This window comes from Drosophila virilis, chromosome 5 (assembly GCF_030788295.1).
Source record: "Drosophila virilis strain 15010-1051.87 chromosome 5, Dvir_AGI_RSII-ME, whole genome shotgun sequence".
Lineage (NCBI taxonomy): Eukaryota > Metazoa > Arthropoda > Insecta > Diptera > Drosophilidae > Drosophila > Drosophila virilis.
In genome coordinates this window covers 12,381,226-12,398,354 of record NC_091547.1, presented here as the reverse complement: position 1 = coordinate 12,398,354, position 17,129 = coordinate 12,381,226, and the positions used below count along the sequence as shown (strand labels likewise).

At 45.6% G+C, this 17,129-nt stretch overlaps 6 protein-coding genes across 11 annotated transcripts; 3 read left to right on the top strand and 3 right to left on the bottom strand.

Moving 5' to 3' along the window:
• Positions 1-1,405: 1,405 nt before the first annotated feature.
• robo1 (roundabout 1) lies at positions 1,406-10,520 on the bottom strand. Of its 6 annotated transcripts, XM_070210596.1 has the most exons (19): positions 10,390-10,520; positions 9,272-10,335; positions 8,820-9,076; positions 8,634-8,755; positions 8,394-8,574; positions 8,186-8,304; positions 7,655-8,108; positions 7,113-7,592; positions 6,967-7,049; positions 6,742-6,902; positions 6,459-6,540; positions 6,220-6,390; positions 6,067-6,159; positions 5,807-6,005; positions 5,473-5,747; positions 5,110-5,410; positions 4,823-5,049; positions 4,415-4,764; positions 1,406-4,349 (listed from the first exon to the last, which is right to left on the bottom strand). In XM_070210596.1, exons 3-19 carry the CDS (start codon positions 8,965-8,967, stop codon positions 3,542-3,544), a joined length of 4,254 nt encoding a protein of 1,417 aa, XP_070066697.1. In that variant the 5' UTR covers positions 8,968-9,076; positions 9,272-10,335; positions 10,390-10,520; the 3' UTR covers positions 1,406-3,541. The 6 variants fall into 6 exon arrangements, with proteins under 6 accessions (XP_070066697.1, XP_002050240.2, XP_032291546.1 ...); XM_002050204.4 differs by lacking the exon at positions 10,390-10,520 and having other exon boundaries at positions 9,272-10,342; XM_032435655.2 differs by lacking the exon at positions 10,390-10,520 and having other exon boundaries at positions 1,406-4,325; positions 9,272-10,342.
• On the bottom strand, positions 10,490-13,995 carry LOC6626178 (dynein regulatory complex subunit 2). The gene is made up of 6 exons (XM_002050206.3): positions 13,766-13,995; positions 13,445-13,697; positions 13,139-13,362; positions 11,867-12,259; positions 11,638-11,811; positions 10,490-11,588 (listed from the first exon to the last, which is right to left on the bottom strand). The coding sequence occupies exons 1-6, from the start codon at positions 13,904-13,906 to the stop codon at positions 11,166-11,168; spliced, it is 1,608 nt and encodes a 535-aa protein (XP_002050242.2). The 5' UTR covers positions 13,907-13,995; the 3' UTR covers positions 10,490-11,165.
• Obp59a (Odorant-binding protein 59a) lies at positions 12,406-13,141 on the top strand. The gene is made up of 2 exons (XM_002050207.4): positions 12,406-12,803; positions 12,863-13,141. Exons 1-2 carry the CDS (start codon positions 12,417-12,419, stop codon positions 13,121-13,123), a joined length of 648 nt encoding a protein of 215 aa, XP_002050243.1. The 5' UTR covers positions 12,406-12,416; the 3' UTR covers positions 13,124-13,141.
• Positions 13,996-14,359: 364 nt separating the features above from the next.
• On the top strand, positions 14,360-15,059 carry Obp58b (Odorant-binding protein 58b). Its single transcript, XM_002050208.3, has 2 exons — positions 14,360-14,708; positions 14,768-15,059. Exons 1-2 carry the CDS (start codon positions 14,393-14,395, stop codon positions 14,977-14,979), a joined length of 528 nt encoding a protein of 175 aa, XP_002050244.2. The 5' UTR covers positions 14,360-14,392; the 3' UTR covers positions 14,980-15,059.
• A 163-nt stretch (positions 15,060-15,222) lies between these two features.
• Obp58c (Odorant-binding protein 58c) lies at positions 15,223-16,179 on the bottom strand. The gene is made up of 3 exons (XM_002050209.3): positions 15,954-16,179; positions 15,553-15,901; positions 15,223-15,487 (listed from the first exon to the last, which is right to left on the bottom strand). Exons 1-3 carry the CDS (start codon positions 15,993-15,995, stop codon positions 15,279-15,281), a joined length of 600 nt encoding a protein of 199 aa, XP_002050245.1. The 5' UTR covers positions 15,996-16,179; the 3' UTR covers positions 15,223-15,278.
• A 98-nt stretch (positions 16,180-16,277) lies between these two features.
• Positions 16,278-17,113, top strand: Obp58d (Odorant-binding protein 58d). The gene is made up of 4 exons (XM_002050210.3): positions 16,278-16,406; positions 16,468-16,596; positions 16,654-16,810; positions 16,867-17,113. Exons 1-4 carry the CDS (start codon positions 16,278-16,280, stop codon positions 17,106-17,108), a joined length of 657 nt encoding a protein of 218 aa, XP_002050246.1. The 3' UTR covers positions 17,109-17,113.
• The last annotated feature ends 16 nt before the right edge of the window (positions 17,114-17,129 follow it).

Genomic DNA, 17,129 nt, shown 5'->3' with positions numbered 1-17,129 from the left:
CCAGAATAGAAATAGACAGTAAAAATAACTGGCTACAGTATACAACTGAAGGATATCTTGGTATCTGCTTCAACAAGGATCAAAGATATTTATCCTAAAGCATCTTAAGACTCTAAGAATGTGAATATGAATATGATCTTCAAGTATATATAGCTAGTAAATATTCTATGCGAGTATCAGAGATATCTTTTCATCTAGCTAAGGCCTATATATATCTAGACAATCCTAAAATCTTTAAGCTTATGATTATTTTCTATCATAAACAACAATATATTCAAAATATGGTCAAGCATGATCTTTCTTATCTTATCTTTGCTTCTAACTAAGCGCTTCAAATATATTCAAAAATCTTTCGACTCTTAGATTTGCTCTACAAAGTATCTTATGCCCCCTAATGCAATTGGAAATTGGATTTCATATAATATGATTATATATAAATTGATTAATTGCGTTTCCGGTTGATCCAGTTTTAGAAATACACGCAAATTAACCCAACAAGTACTGTGGGATTGTCAAACAAAGATGCCGCTCTTCATTTTAATTGTTGTAATCGAAATCTGGCCTCAATTAGTATTCGGTTAGCCCGCATGCCCAGCTCGAAGGGTTAGTTGAGTTTGATAACAAATTGTGGAACCGACAGCGGCGTCTCACAATGACTGTGACGGATCGCATCAAGATTGCAGATGATGGTTCCTGGCATATGACGGGGTAATGCAAGCTATTCTTTCTGTTGAAGCAGGAAGGCATTTCAGGGGCTTTCGGCATGATCAATCACACAATCACATATATATCCAAGTTGATATGCAGTTTGGGAAGCCTTCGATACTTAGACAGCTGTCTTAGAGCCGGACTGGACACTTGACAGGTTTTTTGGAACCGCTCGGTAATCTCTGTTCTAGGCGAAAAAAACTGAAAACTGAAACCACGTTGTGGCTGGCAGCCAGCACTTGGCTCAAGTGCCAAGTTCCGCAGTTTTCTGTTGAAAACAGGCGTTGCTCTAGGGATTGAGCTGGCACAACTGACAAAACATTAGTGGAAAAACTCCTGCTGCGACAACTTAACAGTTCTTAAGATCTATGAGAAACGTAGCAATATTAATAAGTACGTAAAAGAAGTTTTCTAAAGTGAGTTCGAACTCAAAATAAACCAAATGAACTAAGAGGAATTTATGCTGATAAATAGGAAGAGCAGCAAGATGACATACGGGAAAGATAAATGTAGAAAAAGATCTTTAAATTATGTTAAAATATAAAAACAAGAGAAGTTAATGGTATATAAAACATATAAGTTGACTGTCTTAAATACACTTATTAAATAGCCTTAATCTTTTCCACATATATGTAAAATGTTCCTTTATTGTTTATGTAATTTAAATGCTATATGTATATATATATATATATGTATATATATATCGTTTTATATTATGTATGGTAAGTAGATTTATGTCAGTTTTTCCTTTTCGTTTTTTTTTTGAAAAATGTCGTTTACATATGGCATACTATTATGCACTAGAAATTAATGTTGATTTTAGTTTTAAATCTTAAAATTCGTTTACGCTATGACTTTAAAATACTCGTATGTACGTAGTTAATAACTAGTTGCTAATTAATTAAAACCCAAGTGCCCAACTAGGCTTCATTATGCTACGGAAGTGTAGTTCAACTCAAGCTAGTTGGCTTTCAATAATATAATAGTTTAGTTTATGTATGTATGGCTGAGGGGGGGGGCATAAATATGTTGTGTTGTGTTTTGTAGTGTAGTGTATATGACGCTATATAGTGTATATTTACATGCATGAGCACCTCAACGAACTAGGCTTATAAGTAGGAGGGTGCACGCAAGGAAGTGGCTTGTGTCTATATGCTAAAAGCATTCTTTTGATTTTTTATAGTTTGATACATGCGCGTTTCTATGTGCTATATGCTAAATATTATCATTATTATTATTATTATTATTATTATTTAAAATATTATGTGTGTGTATTTAAACATTTCATTTCGTTGAATTAAGTCCAAATGGTTATAGTATTAATCAATGGAGTCGCACACTTTGTTTGTCTAACCGTTTCGGGTACTTAAGAATCGAGACATGTTTTGAAAATTTTGAGTGTGCGACCTCTTCGGCTGGCCGAAGCAGCGCGTTTCACTGGGCTCTTTATTTTATTTGGGATGATGATATATTTTGCATTTCTAATGTCGTACGTGCTAAGTTCTAAATTATGCTATGTTTGCTCTTAAAACACCCAAAAATTTTCATATATGTGTGTGCGGTTTTCGTTGCTTGAAAAATAAAATGTGTGAGAAAAAAGTAAAACCAAACTAAGAACACAAAAAAAAAAATCTAAAAATTAATAATATTAAAATACTTTAATGGGGTTATATATATCACAGGTACATTTTAGACTTTTTCAAATGCAAGCTTGTAAAAATGTATGTACGTTATGGAGAGCCCCCACACAAAGGCGAACGGCCGGAGGGTTCAAGGGGTCGTAAACAGGTTAAAGATCGGACAATGGCTTGTATGTGTGTGTGTGTGTGTGGAGGTTTTCTTCGATGGCACCGAAGTGTTGGCTTTAGCTATTTATGTATATGCTGCCTATTAAGCATAATAAGTTGTAATTAGAGTTTAAGTTTTACTAAGCACTAGGTCAAGTCGTTATTTATGAAGTATTTCTTCGTCTTCCTTTTTTTTTTTTTGAGTTTTCAGTTTTATAGAAAAGCACTAACCATTAAACATTGCAACTGCCGTTCATTGTTCTCGATCTAAACGTCGTCTTCGTAATTTCCTTCACTATATAAGTAGTATGTAAAATGCGAATTCAGGGAACATAGTGTTGATAAACGCTCGATTGTGATCGTAGATATGAAAGAGTTTTGTGAGTACATGCTACTAACGTTAATTCAAGCCTATGACTAGGGGCCAGCCAACTCTAACTGTATACATACTGTTTATATCTAACTAGTTCTGGATTTATCAAAAGTGTTATTTATGGTACTTGCTATGGCCTGACTGTTATTATTTTTGTTGAGTACGTATTTCGTGTTTAGCAATTTATCGAGTTGTCTTCCTTATCTTTTTGTTGTTGTTGTTGTTTTTTTTTTTTTGGAAGCATATTATACAGCATTCACTTCTTAAGTACAGTATTTTGGGATCTTTCATTCGCTCTGTGCAGGTTTTTACTGAGTTTTTTTTTTAATATCTAAAATTCGTATTTGCTTAAGGCCCGCACAAAGTACCATTTAGTTAAGATCATAATTCGAGCTGTGCACCTTGATTGTAGTTTAGGTAGTTCTACTTCTTGTTCTCTTGTTTTTTTTTTTGTGAGTGTATGTACGTATTCGGTTTCATTCCATTTTGCGTATTATATGTTTTGGGGCCGCGGGCGCGGGTACGGTCGCAGCACAGTTCTAGTTATATAAAATGCGGTATAGTATCGTGTGCTAGGTTCGATATGAATGAAATTTCGGACTAGATGCTATATTAATACTACGCAAGACCCAATCCCCATCGGATCTTTATGTAAATACGCTAGCCAACCAGTTTAAGTATTTTTAGCAGTCATCAGGCGCGGAGCCGGTCCCATGGGATCCCCAGCCTCGGCGTACAGGCATGAGCCCTCGCTGCAGGAGCAGGTGTCACCCTCGCGTGAGCTGTTGCAGCAGTCGCTCGTATAATTGCGTTGATGCAGCTCATAGCCCGACAGCATGTTCTCGTTCTCACTCTCTGCGCAGGAGTTCTGCTGCTGCTGCTGTTGGGCAAGATGTGCAGCTTGTCGACGCTGGCCGGAACGCTTGCTGCTGCTGTGCTCGGCCCTGCTGTCGGAATGGATCTGCTGCTGGTGTCGCTTGCTGTGGCCATGCGAGGCGCGCGAGTTGTCCGAGCACTCAGAGGAGCACTGATAGATTTGGTGACTGGAGGCAGTGGGCTGCATCTGACTGCCATGGGGATGCACCGGCTGGTACCAGCCCTCCGCTGGCGGCGGCAGCGGCGGTGGCTGCATGGGCGAGGCCAGTGCGTCGCAGCTGTTGCAGGCTCTGTTGCTGTTGGCGCAGCGCGTCGCATTCAAGCCGGCCTGGTACTCGCTGACGGCATGTCGCTGTGTGGGATAGTGGATATGTATGTTGCGGGAGGCCATGTCGCCCGCGCCGCTGGTGCCAAAACAGGGCGGATATGGCGGCGGATGCTGGTTGGTTGGCGTAATCTGGTAGCGATTCTGTGTGCCGCCCATAGCACTCAGCGGATTGCTGTACAGATCCTCCTGGGGACAGGCGCCGACGGCGCACTGCGGCGAAACGCCCCAGGCAGAGAAGCCACCCGACGAGCTGCTGTGTATAGAGGCATTTAAAATGCTGATAGAACAGGGGGGAGGAATTTAAATGGTCCTTCCATTTAATGCTGCAGTTATGTAACTCACCTTTGATTGGTGGAAATGCCCGAGCCGGCGCTTTTGGAGCTCTTGCGCGAGGATTCAGGCGAGCCCTGCGCATAACCATAGTTGGAGGACAGCGGTGGCGGATGTTCCGGTGGTGGTGGCAAGAACTCTGACCAATTGATAGATTCAGTAGGATATTGCAAATAGTTCGACTTGTTGCTAGCAGCAGCCGCAGCAGCAGCTGCAGCGCTCTGTGCCGTGAATGCATCCGAGTAGGGTGAATGCGTGCCCGAATCCTTGTCAGCGCTTAGCGAGGTCGCTTTGGTGCAGGTTTCGCTGGAAGAGGTGCCCACGATCATGGTCGTGGCATAGGGCGTAGGATTGTCGGGGCTCTGAGAAAGAACAAGCTGATTAACTAGAGTTTATGTTGTGGCAGCAACTCGGACGCACCTTGCGACAGTTGTAGAACGTGGTCAGGTTGCGTGTGTCCACTTCGGCATAATCGGTGCCGCCATCCGAGTTATTGTAGTTGGACTGGCTGCTGTTGACATGGGACAGTAGCTTTGATTCGCTCAGACCCGAGTCCTTGTCGGTGTCCGTCGTGCGCCAGCCGCGATCTATCCACAGACTCTCCTTGCTGTTGATGTTCAGTGCGGTTATCTCATTGGCGCTTACCACTGGCCAAAGAAGAGAAGCGTTAGTTATATATAGAAAACCATATTAATGGCTTGGCTTACCGCTCAGATGACCCAGCTCTTTGGTCATTTGATGCCGCCGCTTAAAGTAAACCATGGCTGTTGCTGTGGATACCACCACGACGAGAAGTATAATGATGACCAGCACCATTACCCAGGTGCCTTGGGGAAATGCTGTGTTCTTGCGATGTGTCGTAGGATTGGCATTATTGGGCTCCGTGTTGACCATGCCATTGGTGTGGTAAGTAAAATCGTTGCCAGACTCATGACGGCCATCGTGTGTGCCACTAGGATGGGCACGCGGCGGATGCACATGATAGGTAGGATCCATATACAAGGATTTCTACAGAGAGAGCACAGCATATAACAAGAGCAAACACTAGAGGCAAGTCATTCCACACTTACAGGCTTTGAGTAAGGTCCATCGCCGGCCTTGGTAAACGCATTGAGTCGCACGCTATAAACGGCCGTTGTGGTCAGATTGTTGAGCAGCACCGATGTGGTCGTCGCATTCAGCGTCATATTGGCCAACACTTTCATGGTGTTCCCGGCGCTAACCTCAATCTTGTAGCCATATAGATTGCCATTGTGGTGCTGTGCTGGCGGCGGCGTCCACCGCACCCAGCCAGCAGTCAAATTGTACATGCCAATTTGTATATTATCCGGCGGTGCGGAGGGCACTAAACAATTAATCAGATTAAACACAAGCATAAACAAAAGGAATATTGCTAAGACTTACCATCCTCAAAGGTTGTCACCAGTTTGGAGTTGCTTGGCTGGCCCTCGATGGTTTCGTAGAAGGGCGTCAGAAAGAATTCGTATTTCGTATATTTTCGCAAATTTGCCACCACATGGGACTCCGCTCCGGCATCAAGCACTGTGATGACATTATATTGCGTCGAGTGGGAGCTAGCATCCCGATAGCGTATGTGTAAGCCCTGGGGAATAGATTGGAGATTAGTTGCTGAATTCTTGATTTTAATAAGGATTATAACTCACCTCAACAAATTTCTCATTGGCGCTCACATGAAGCATCCAATCCAAGCGCACGGCGCTGGCGTTTACAGCGGATGCATCGATAAGCTCCACGACCTGTGCATAAATAAAATCGTAAGTATTTAATTGAATTTGCTCTTATTGAGTTCTCCTTACCTTGCCCGTCAGCAGCGTGCGCGCTGCAGATAACTCGTTGGACGGCGTCACATCAAAGTCCTCGCCCAAGGTTTTTATGGCATTCGATAGGCCTGATGGCACGGACACACCCTGTGAATTTTCTGCGCGCACCAGAAACACATACGCCGTGGCGGATGTCAGTTCTGAGATCTGTGGAGAACACACATAAGAAGGATTAGCCAAATCGTAGGTATGACAATAAGGGAAGGCCTACTCACCGTCACTTGAGTGTCGGGCACACGATGAGCGGCTACGATCCAACCCGTCTGCAGATCGGGACTAAAATACTCCACAGCATAGCTGCAAATAATATATGATATAATTTGAATGATATAAATAAATTAAATATCAGTTTAGAATTAGCTATTTATCGAAACAAGTCAAAACATTTAAGCAATCTTGCTCTTAACTTAGGTATTCTAATTAATTCTCCACCATTTCATTTAAGCTTGGTCTTGATTTTTATCAAATTTCGATTACAACGTTTACAAAAAAGCTTACCCTATGATAGGTCCAACGGCGCCTGGTTTTTCTTGGCTCTTGGCCCAGCGCAGCGAGATGCTGGTGCGTGTGACATTGATCACCTTTGGCGTGCCTGGAGGTGCGGGATAGGTGCTGGGATCCGCTATACGATGCAGCGTTGCAGAGCTACTCTTCTCCACCTGTATGAAAGCAAATGTTATTAGTGAGCAGACAAGACATTTTTCAATTAAGCTGTAATTTTACCGTCAGGGTAGCCGACCAAGAGGATTCACCACGTTCCGAGGTGGCAGTGCATGTATATAGACCAGAATCGCTTAGCTGAAGGTCTGTAATAGATTAGAACAAGTTTAAGAATCTATATTTATAAAAATATATTCAAAAATATATACCATCCACTCTGAGGGAGCTGCCCTGCACGATACTGTGGCGATTGCTCGTCTGCACCGCGTAGCCGTCGTGGAACCATTTAACACGTGGCGTAGGATTTCCTGTGGCTCGGCAGGGCATTGTGGCCACCGAGCCCTTGGGCAGGGTTTGATTTGTGGGTCCAATTTGTATGATGGGTGGTGGGCGCTCGTCTACCGTGCTGACCTGCAAAAAGATGCGCACGGTGGAAGAGTCAACCACACTGAAAGCGGAGCACACATAGAAGCCCTCGTCATCCTGCTGCACATCACTGATCTGCAGCGTGCCCTCCGCTGTAATGTGCTGACGTCCATGGGTGCTGTTTGGGAACATAAGCGTGGATACGCCCTCCTTGGTCCAGAATACAGATGGTGGCGGATTGCCAGTGGCCACGCAAGGCAGCTGCACTTGGCCATTGAGACCAACTTTCTTATTTGTGGGCTTCTTCGAGAAATTTGGTGGTGCTGCATAGGAAAACAAACAATTAGGTGGATAACAATATGGAATACTTGGCTAATCAACGTACCATGCACGGTGAGCGTTGCTCTGGCGCTGATCTGCCCCACATTGTTGTGCGCCTCACAAACATAGGTGCCCTCATCGTTGGGCGTTATATTGCTCAGCTCGAGGCTCTTCTCGTCGTGCAGAATACGCGCACGGGATACGGGTATGTTGCCTTCCTCCTTCTTCCAGAGCACCTTTGGTGGCGGATCACCACCAACAGAGCAGTGGAACGTAGCTGTTTGGCCATAGACCATAGTCAAATCCTTGGGTTCTTTCATAAAGAACGGCTTGATCTGTACAATCAGTTTGGCATAGCTGGATTCGCGCGAGCCCAGCAAATTCTGGGCAATGCACCTGTAGTTGCCCTCATCGATTGGCTCAACATTGCTGATCAGCAGATTGCCGCCATCCACAATGCGCACACGAGAGCTGGTGCCGAAAGGTTTCGAGGTCAGGTCATCCAGCGGCACGCCATTCTAAAAACAAAATATAACAAAAAGCCAGACAGTTTAAAATTTGGCATAAATGTTGCCTAAGATTTGCGTTTGCTTGCCTTCATCCAGATAATGGTCGGCTCTGGTATGCCTTTGGGCGGCCCACACTCGAGCAACGCCGTTTCGCCTTTGGCCACGCGTGTGTCTTTCGGTTCCACGCGAAAATCGTCGCGCAAAACTGCAAAGACAGCAACAAGGTGTCAAACATGGTACCAAAACATTCGCAAGTGTGGGTTAACAAGTTGTGGTGTCTGTGCCTGTGCTTACCAGCTATTTGGAGCGAGGCATGCCGACTGACGGCTTTGCCCACGTGGTTTTTGGCCACACACCAGTATTCGCCACCGTCCTGCTCCTTCTTGCTCTGCATGGTGCGGTAGAAGAATAGGGCGCCATCCTTGAACAGCACACGATGCGATTTCTTCTCATTGGTATTGACTGGTTCGCCATCCTGCACATCAGAGACCAGATTATATATGGAAAACTCTTTAGTATTCTCTCGCTACATACCTTATACCACTCAATGGTGGGCTCCGGCTTGCCCTCCACCTTGCAATTGAGTGTTGCGGGCTCATTTTTCTTGACCACCAGATCCGTGGGATGCTCGATGATGCGCGGCGATTGATATTGCGCTGCGAAAGACAACAGACTGGGATCTAGACAATATGCTTGGATGGATGGAGCGGATGGCTTTACCTTTGGCTGCTGGCAGCGCGACCAGGATGAGGGCCAACAGCAGCAGCAGTAGAAGCTGCCGGGGCATATTTTTTATGTTTGATGCTGGATGATAGTTAGTGCTCCAGATGTATCGATGTCGATGTGGTGGATATATATACATATGCATATGTATATTATATATATATAATATTTATATGGATAATATTATATTGCGCAGTTGTGAGTGGTGGCAATCATTGTTGTTGTTTTTTTTTATTATTTAGCGTTTGACTTGGCTAATGGCACAAATGAAAATGGCAAAGAATGCGGCAGCTGTTAGTCAATAAGAAGCACAAATGAAGTGCACTCACACACACACACACGCACGCACACACATATATTTTTTTTTCATATATATATATATGTGGCGGGGGAGGTGTGGCAGTATTTGAATACAAAGAATTGTTCTTGTGGCAGGCGCATTTACAAACCTTTTATTGGGGCCCGTTCTGATTTCCGCGTTTGATTTCTTTCTTTTTATCTTCAGGCCTGCATTGAACACATTTCGGAAAATAATTCTACGCCTGCTCCAGTTACATTTCCATGCAGGCAGCTCTAGCTGCAGAGGCGCCCAGACAGACCCAAATCGAAGGCGACAATGACGACATATGCATATAGATAAGCACTCAGCGCGCAACACCAATAAAATTATATATACTTATTTGTGTCTATGCTTTTCCATTAATTTGTTTTTTTTTTTTTTATTTCTGTATTTATCTCTCTTTATGTTTATCTCGCGTCGCCCAACAAGAACGAGCGCCTACGGCGACGGCGTGGCCCAAAAAGAAAAAAAAAATTAATTTACAATCCAAATGCAGCGCAGAGCAGAGCAGAGTTTTGATTTTGATGGGTTTTTGAGTTTCTCACACTTTCTATGCACAGTTTTCGTAACTTTATATTTTCGTTGTTTTTATTAATCACAAAATAAAGTTGAATCGAAGCTAAAAGACCACAGCGCTTGTCTTCTCTCCTTTTTGCTTGTTGTTTTTGCCTTTTGGTCTTATGTACATAATTCGTTTGCGTTTTCGGGGTTGTTTCTCTTTCTCAGCCTCATTTCCGCATTTTCCGAATGAAATTTCTTTTTGGTAATTTTACAAGAACAAGAATATGCTCCTGCTGTTCAGCGTTCACCGTTCCCGTGCCCGTTGCCGTTCCAACTGTCAGCCTGCTGCTTCTGCTGCTGCTGCTGGCTTGTTGTTGTATCTATAACAGTGCGTAGCGTACGTACAAATGTACACACACACACACACACACTCCCAAACGCACATACACTTTGAATTCGGTAGATACACAGATGTAAAAAACACATCCGATTTTTACACCCCGAATGCGGGCTTGATTTCGACTTTAATTCACTTGTCCATTGCTTTTAATTTGTGCGCTGAATTAAGCAGCAGCGGCAGCAAACTTTTATTAATTAAACTTGAACTATTCTTTGTATTTAATCGGATTTCTGTGTAAACGACTATTGGACATGGGTTGTGTCTGCGGAAAACTGCGGAACAGTGTGGATGTGAAACGTGTATGCGAGCCACAACGAAAAACATACTAGATAAATACTGTCTGAACAGTATTCAACGATCTGGCAGCACTACTGGGGTTGCCGGCTTGCGTTGTCTGGCGCCATATTGAAAGAAAAGCGTTACAAATTTAAATGGAATTTGTGCTGTGCTTTATAGTATTTTCCCAGTCTATTACAAAAGTGTTGGTTACTTTAAGATTTCAGCGGATTTCTCGGAGTGACGCGCAGACTTTGGAAGCGCACTCTTTCGTTTCGAAATTCTTCACTTGTATTATCCGATTGCGGCTCCAACTGAATAGGCGGGCTGGTTATTTGAGCACCGATATTCAGTTCCCTATCGCCTGTGTTTGATCCGATGCATTCCGAGCAAAGGATTCGCTTCCTATAACCAATGCGACATGGTTTAAAGTCGAAACAATCCCTGAGCGGCATGCTCAGGTAATCCACCACAGATTTGGGCTTCTTTTTGATATTTTTCGTCAGATTGCAAGTTAACTTGACCCAGGTCATGTCGTTGTCGCGACGTCGCGATATTAATGCCCCGCGTATATCTACGAGATGATCTCTGCCAGATTCTAAAAGTTTTGTATACAATTTTCGGCAGCTGGCAGCAAGGTTGGCTTGGGCATGGCTATAGCCATTGGCTATGGAATCTCTTATGGGCACCCCACCAAAGGCGGGCGGTGGGCATCGACTTAGCACAAAGCGCTTGATAATATTCCGGGAACGATGCATTTTAGTGCATTACTTAAAATTAGATAGTTTTCAAATGGAATTTTCAAAAACTGGCCGAAATTTAAAATTTAGAAGTGCTTTGTCACATCAATTTTAGCCAACTGAGGCCTGCCCCTCACCAAGTTACGAGATCGAATAGTATTTGATATGCCTGCTTCACAGCTGGGCACATAGCTACCAGCTGGACGCGGCAGCGGTCGTCGTCCGCCCGCTGTTGCCATCGCGCTCTTGACCTGTTTGGGCTGCAGGCGCAGCTGGGTTACGCGGTCGACGGACATGCTCTTGGGCCGCTTGGACAGATAGTCGTGTATGTGGCTGTTGGAGCCGTTGCTAATGTTCAGGTTGATGAGATACTCTTGCAGTTCTGCCTTGAGTCGTGCATTGTCTGCCTCCAGATTGCGTTTTTGCTGCTTAAGACAGGCCACGTCAACGGACACATTGTTGACGCGCCGCCAAAAGGTTTCCATCTGCGGCAAGGCGGCAACTTCCTCCTAAGTTGGAAATTAGTAATTGCTCTGACTGCTCAAAAGTGCGGCTTACCTTGAGAGGATCGCTGACTGCATCCTCCTCTGGCGTTTTCAGCTCGCGTATCTCGATTATTTCACGTGACAGCTGCGGCAGTAGAAACAGTTTTTCCCGCTGGGTCTCCATTTTGGCGCAGATGCGCGACAGCTGCGACAATGTTTCCACCTTGGTCAGGTGCCTCTTGAGCGTCTGAAATGGTTATCACTAAGGGCTATGTCATGTTGTAGACCTGTCAGGCACCCACCTCAATGGCCTCGTAGCTCTCCACGGTCATTTGCTTGAACAGCTTGTGCTCGGTTTCCAGCTCCTTGTCGACGCAAGTCCGCAGCTCGCGCAGGCGCTCCGTGAGCGCTTGCTTGATGCTCTGCCTCTGCTTCAGCTGGGCCTGCTGCTTGATTTGCTGCTCCTCGGCGAGCAGGCGCAGATTGGACAGCTCCTCAATCAGATGCTCAATCTCATAATGTTGCTGGCTGATCTGTTGAGCGCTCTCCTCGTCATGTTGCTTCAGATCCACATACTCCGAGTAGAAACCCTCGATGTGCTTGCCATAGCCGGCCAGCACAGATTGATACTCCTGCCACAGCGCCTCCAGCTTGCCCTCGCCCCTGCCCGTAATGTTCTCCAGTTCCAATTGCATCTGAGAATTGGCGTTGAAAACGGAATTATTAGAATTGCAGTCAACGTCAATGCTTCCATTGTGTGTCAGTCAAGCGGGCGGCTATTAGGGCGTCAGTGTCAGCTGCCACTGGCTATAAATGTCGCGTGCAGTCATGAGCAGCTCAACAGTGCTTGAGATGCGTCTACTGGTGTTCCTCTTACTCGGCTTTTGTTGCGGCATACACTGCCTCAAGTGTCGCTCCCAGGATGGCGTCAGCGATTCGGAGCTGAAGCGAATCGTGCGCAACTGCATGCAGCGCAGCGGCAGCAACCAGGACGACAATGACAGACGCTATGGCAATGGCAGATACAACTTTGACAACTCATACGGTATCCAAGACTATGGCCAGGGGCAGGGTCAGGGCCAAGGTCAGGGGCAAGGGCAGCGGCAGCAGCAGCAGCAGCAGCCCTATGGCAATCGTTGGCAGCGCAGTGTAAAGCAGACGGACAACAACAAGGTGAGCCACACGGGTGACATGGGGGGCGCCTGTGTGGCACAGTGCTTCTTCGAGGAGATGAACATGGTAGGTCAGCCACAGGCAAGAGGCCCCTCAACACTAACAGCTAAGCCCTGTTCTTGCAGGTGGATGGTAATGGTCAGCCGGATCGCCGCAAGGTCAGCTATTTGCTGACCAAGGATCTGAGGGATCGCGAGCTGCGCAACTTCTACATGGACACGGTGCAGCAATGCTTTCGCTATCTGGAGCACTCCCGCTACAACAGCAACAACAACAACAGCAACAACAAGTGCAGCCAGTCGCGTGAGCTAATCAAATGCATGTCGGAGTATGCGAAGGCGCAGTGCGATGATTGGGAGGAATATGGTAACATGTTGTTTAATTAGCTGATGAGCACTCACGTCGCTCTTCAGATCCTCGACACGATCCAGGAAACTTTCGTGATTGTCCTTAACAGCTCGATCAGAGCTATCCTCTAGTTGATAGAAAACGCACTCCAGCTGTTGTTGCTTTTCCGCCTGCAGCTCCTTGAAGATGCACGCATCCTGTTTCCATTCTCTAAGCACCGCCTGTTTATCGTCCTCGTAGATGCGCCAGAAGAACTGTATGCGGCTACTGTGAATGCCTGGGTTTGGGGTTTTGAAAAAAAATTAAAAAAAAAAGAATAAAATAAATACATGCATATACCACACGTGTCCAGACTTTACCTATGATCCGGTCAATGTTCTCCATGTGCGACTGCTGCAGATTGGCGTACATATCCTCCGTGGTATTGATGTCGCCGATGAGTCGTTGTATAACCTGATTCTTGCGTTTGAGTGCCTCCTTGAAAAACTGCGCCACATCGACGATTTCACGTCGCAGATCCTGTATCTTCACCTGCCGCAGTATGGAACGCCATTCCTGGTTGATTTTGGCCATGTTTAAGCGGCAAAACGCATCCTCACGCTTCAGTTTGTTCTGCAGGGGATCAAGAGTGTATAGTCGAGGGGAAGCGCAGTTTTGTTAGGGTATTTGTGCGTCGGTACTTTCATGTAGAGCGCAATGAGTTGCATTTTACGTCGCCTGGTCTCCTCCTCCATGTCGGCGCGCATTTGCAAGTATCTGGCACGCTCCTCCTCGGACATTTTGGCCAGCTTATTGCCCTTGCCCTTGCCCTTTTTACCCATCTTTAAGTGTTTCTATTGATGGATGCTTATTGAAAACCTCTTATCAAATTTCAAAGGCCAGCAGTCGGACTAATTAAGTACACAGCTCGCAGGCCCACAACAAGCGAAAACAGTCCGCGACCCGTTTGACAGCTGCCATGACGACCCTCCGCTGGCTCGTTGCCAGGGGTTGCCCGCTGGTTGTCATCATAATGCCCAGCAATTGGGCGTGCATTAAATTAACGTCTGTTCATTTCAAACTCCATTAAAGCTCGACAATTGATTCGGGCTAAACGCTGACCTATAAATGGCCACTGGCAACTGGCATCCGCAGCTAGTTGTCAGCATGTGGAGAGCGATATATGTGTTGGCCTTTTCACTGGCGCTGCGGCTGGTGGTGGTAAGTCAAGTCAATGCTGTGCTTGACCGACCTGATTCTCAATATAACATACGTTTATGCACACACAGATCCGCCCCTCGCTGGGCATTCGAGTCCACTGCCGCCATATGGAACGCATTCACGAGGATCACATACACTACTGCTGCAAACATCCGGACGGGCACAACGATGTCACCGAGCTGTGCGCTCAGCAAACCAATTTTCGGCTGCCCTCCAGGAACGAGGAGGCCATGGAGGACATCACTGTTGACGAGGTCATGTCCGCCAACTGTTGGGCCAAGTGCGTCTTCGATCATTACAAATTTATGGTGAACGATTCGCTCGACATGCTGGCCGTGCGCAGTCATTTTCGGACCGTGCACAAGCTGGATCCCGAGTACGAGACGGAGATGTTGGATGCATTCGAGAAATGCCATTCGAAATGTAAGCAAACAGTCGAAACTTTTAGTAGACATTCATATTTTGCATGGGCACACTTTCAGCTGAGGAGGCCACGGCGGAGTTTCTATCGATGCCAATTGTGCGCGCCTTCAGTACCGCAAAGTACTGCAAGCCCATGTCCAGCATTATACTGTCCTGCGTGATCAAGAACTTTTTCCATAACTGCCCCAGAAGCCGTTGGTCCAACACCACGGAGTGCGCGGAGACCTTGGCCTTCTCCAAGAAGTGCAAGGATGTGCTAACCACCATGTGAAGGATGTCCATAGACTTCTAAGCATATAAATCTTTATAGAATTGTATAACGATCTTTATAAGAGGAATTAAATGAACAAAGCAGCATACAACTTTGATTTTAACTTGAGAATTAAAGAGGTGCAATAGAGCAAAAGAGAGGGAACATTCTCATCAAGAATTTGGATAGATATATGTTTAGTTAAAGTTGACAAGTCGCTTAGAGAGAGCTTAGAGAGAAAAGCTGATCAATTAAACAGCTAGATCAGATCAGATGGATATATGTAATATATCTTCTTTATTGTTTCATAGTTCAACTCTTTACAAAGTGGCCAAGGAATCGCGACAGTTCTGACTAAAGGCCAATACGTTCTCGCACTCCGCGGACTTGGACCAACGATCGGCGGGACAATTGTGGAAGAATTGTCGTATGACACAGGCCATGATCACGCTGGACTTGGGCGCGCAGAAATGCTGAGACATCTGCACGAATATATGATTCGACATGAACTTGGCAGTATTCTCCTCAGCTGAAATGATACGACATTCGATCAGATTGCGTACAGAGATGGGATTCGCTATGGCTTCGACTCACTTTTGCCATGGCAATGATCAAAGGCGCTTATCATTTCCTTAACATACTCCGGATCATCGCTGTACTTGTCGTTCAAATACTTGCGCACTGCATCCATGTCCAGATTGTCGTCCTTCATGATGTTCAGCTTTTCGAAGACGCACTTGGCGAAGCAGGTGCCGGCAATGGCGCGACCTGCAGTCAGATCCACAATTGCCTGCTCCTTCGGATTGGGCACCTTGAAGCCCGTCTCATTGGCGCAGCTGGCAATGATATCATTGTGCCCGTCGGGATGCTTGCAGCAGTGATGGATGTGATCCTCGTTTATGGTATCGGTCTTATCGCAGTCAATTTTGAGTGCGCCGGCGAACTGTTTAAAATTAAACTAAGTATCAACATTTATATTTTAGTCAGGAACTTACCCAGACGCAACAGACGAATGTTATGGAGATTTTTAGATGCATTTTGCTGCTCAACTTGGTTCTTTGCTAAATCCGAATATGTGGCCTTTATATAGATGCTACTCCGGAACATTGGCGATTTCGGGCTGAATTTAAATTATTGCCTTAAATGAGGCTTCATCGTGATATCATATCTTCGAGCTAATAGATTTGTTTTTGTTGCGAGCCATTACACAAGTGGAGCTGCAATTTTTTCTAAATTTAATTAAGCAAAACCATTTTAATTAAATACGAAATGTTATAAAGCAGCGTGCAAAACTCGGCTCCATTTCATTAAACAACACAATGCCTAGTCGAGTGTGTCTACTACTTGGCCTTCTGCTGGTCGGGCAGGTCCTGGCACAGGAGTCCGAGGAGACGGCTGTGGAGGCGGGCTCAATAGAGACACTAACTGAGGAAAAGTGTGGCATGAAGGTGAGCAGCCGTGTCTTCCATTAACAGCCCAGAAATAATTGATAGTTAACGACAATGACAGCGCAGTGGATGCTGCTCGGATCTGTATTTGGGCGATGAGGAGACGCTGATGAAATGCTTCTCCATACATTCCAATCGGCTGCCACCGGATGGAGATAAAGATATGGGCAAAACGCTCAAGTTTCTGTCGGTTGGTATATATACAGTTGGGATCTCTAACCTAATCTAATCTGCGATCGGTCTCTAGTGCTTCGTGGAGTGTCTTTACAAGCAGCGCAAGTATATAGGCAAGAGCGATACGATCAACATGAAGATGGTGAAGCTCGATGCGGAGACACTGTACGCGGATCGACCCAAGGAGCAGGCGTATCACATCAAAATGTTTGACTTCTGTCGCAAGGATGGTGAGATCTTTCAATAATTGTCAGCTAAACGATATTAAATGCATATTTCTGTGCAGCCATGACCGTGTACAACCTGCTTAAGACCAGCCCGGGTGCCAAGGCCATGCTGAAGAACGCATGTCGGCCCTTTCTCCTGATGGTATACCTCTGCCAGTCGGACTATCACCAGAAGCACGAGTGCCCCTACTTTCGCTGGGAGGGCGACGAGAAGTCGGGCACCAAACAACAGTGCCACGATGCCAGGGCCAAGTGTTATGCGATCGATGGGATTGCAGCACCCGAAGACAGTAGCACATGATGTGCCTAACTATTCATAACT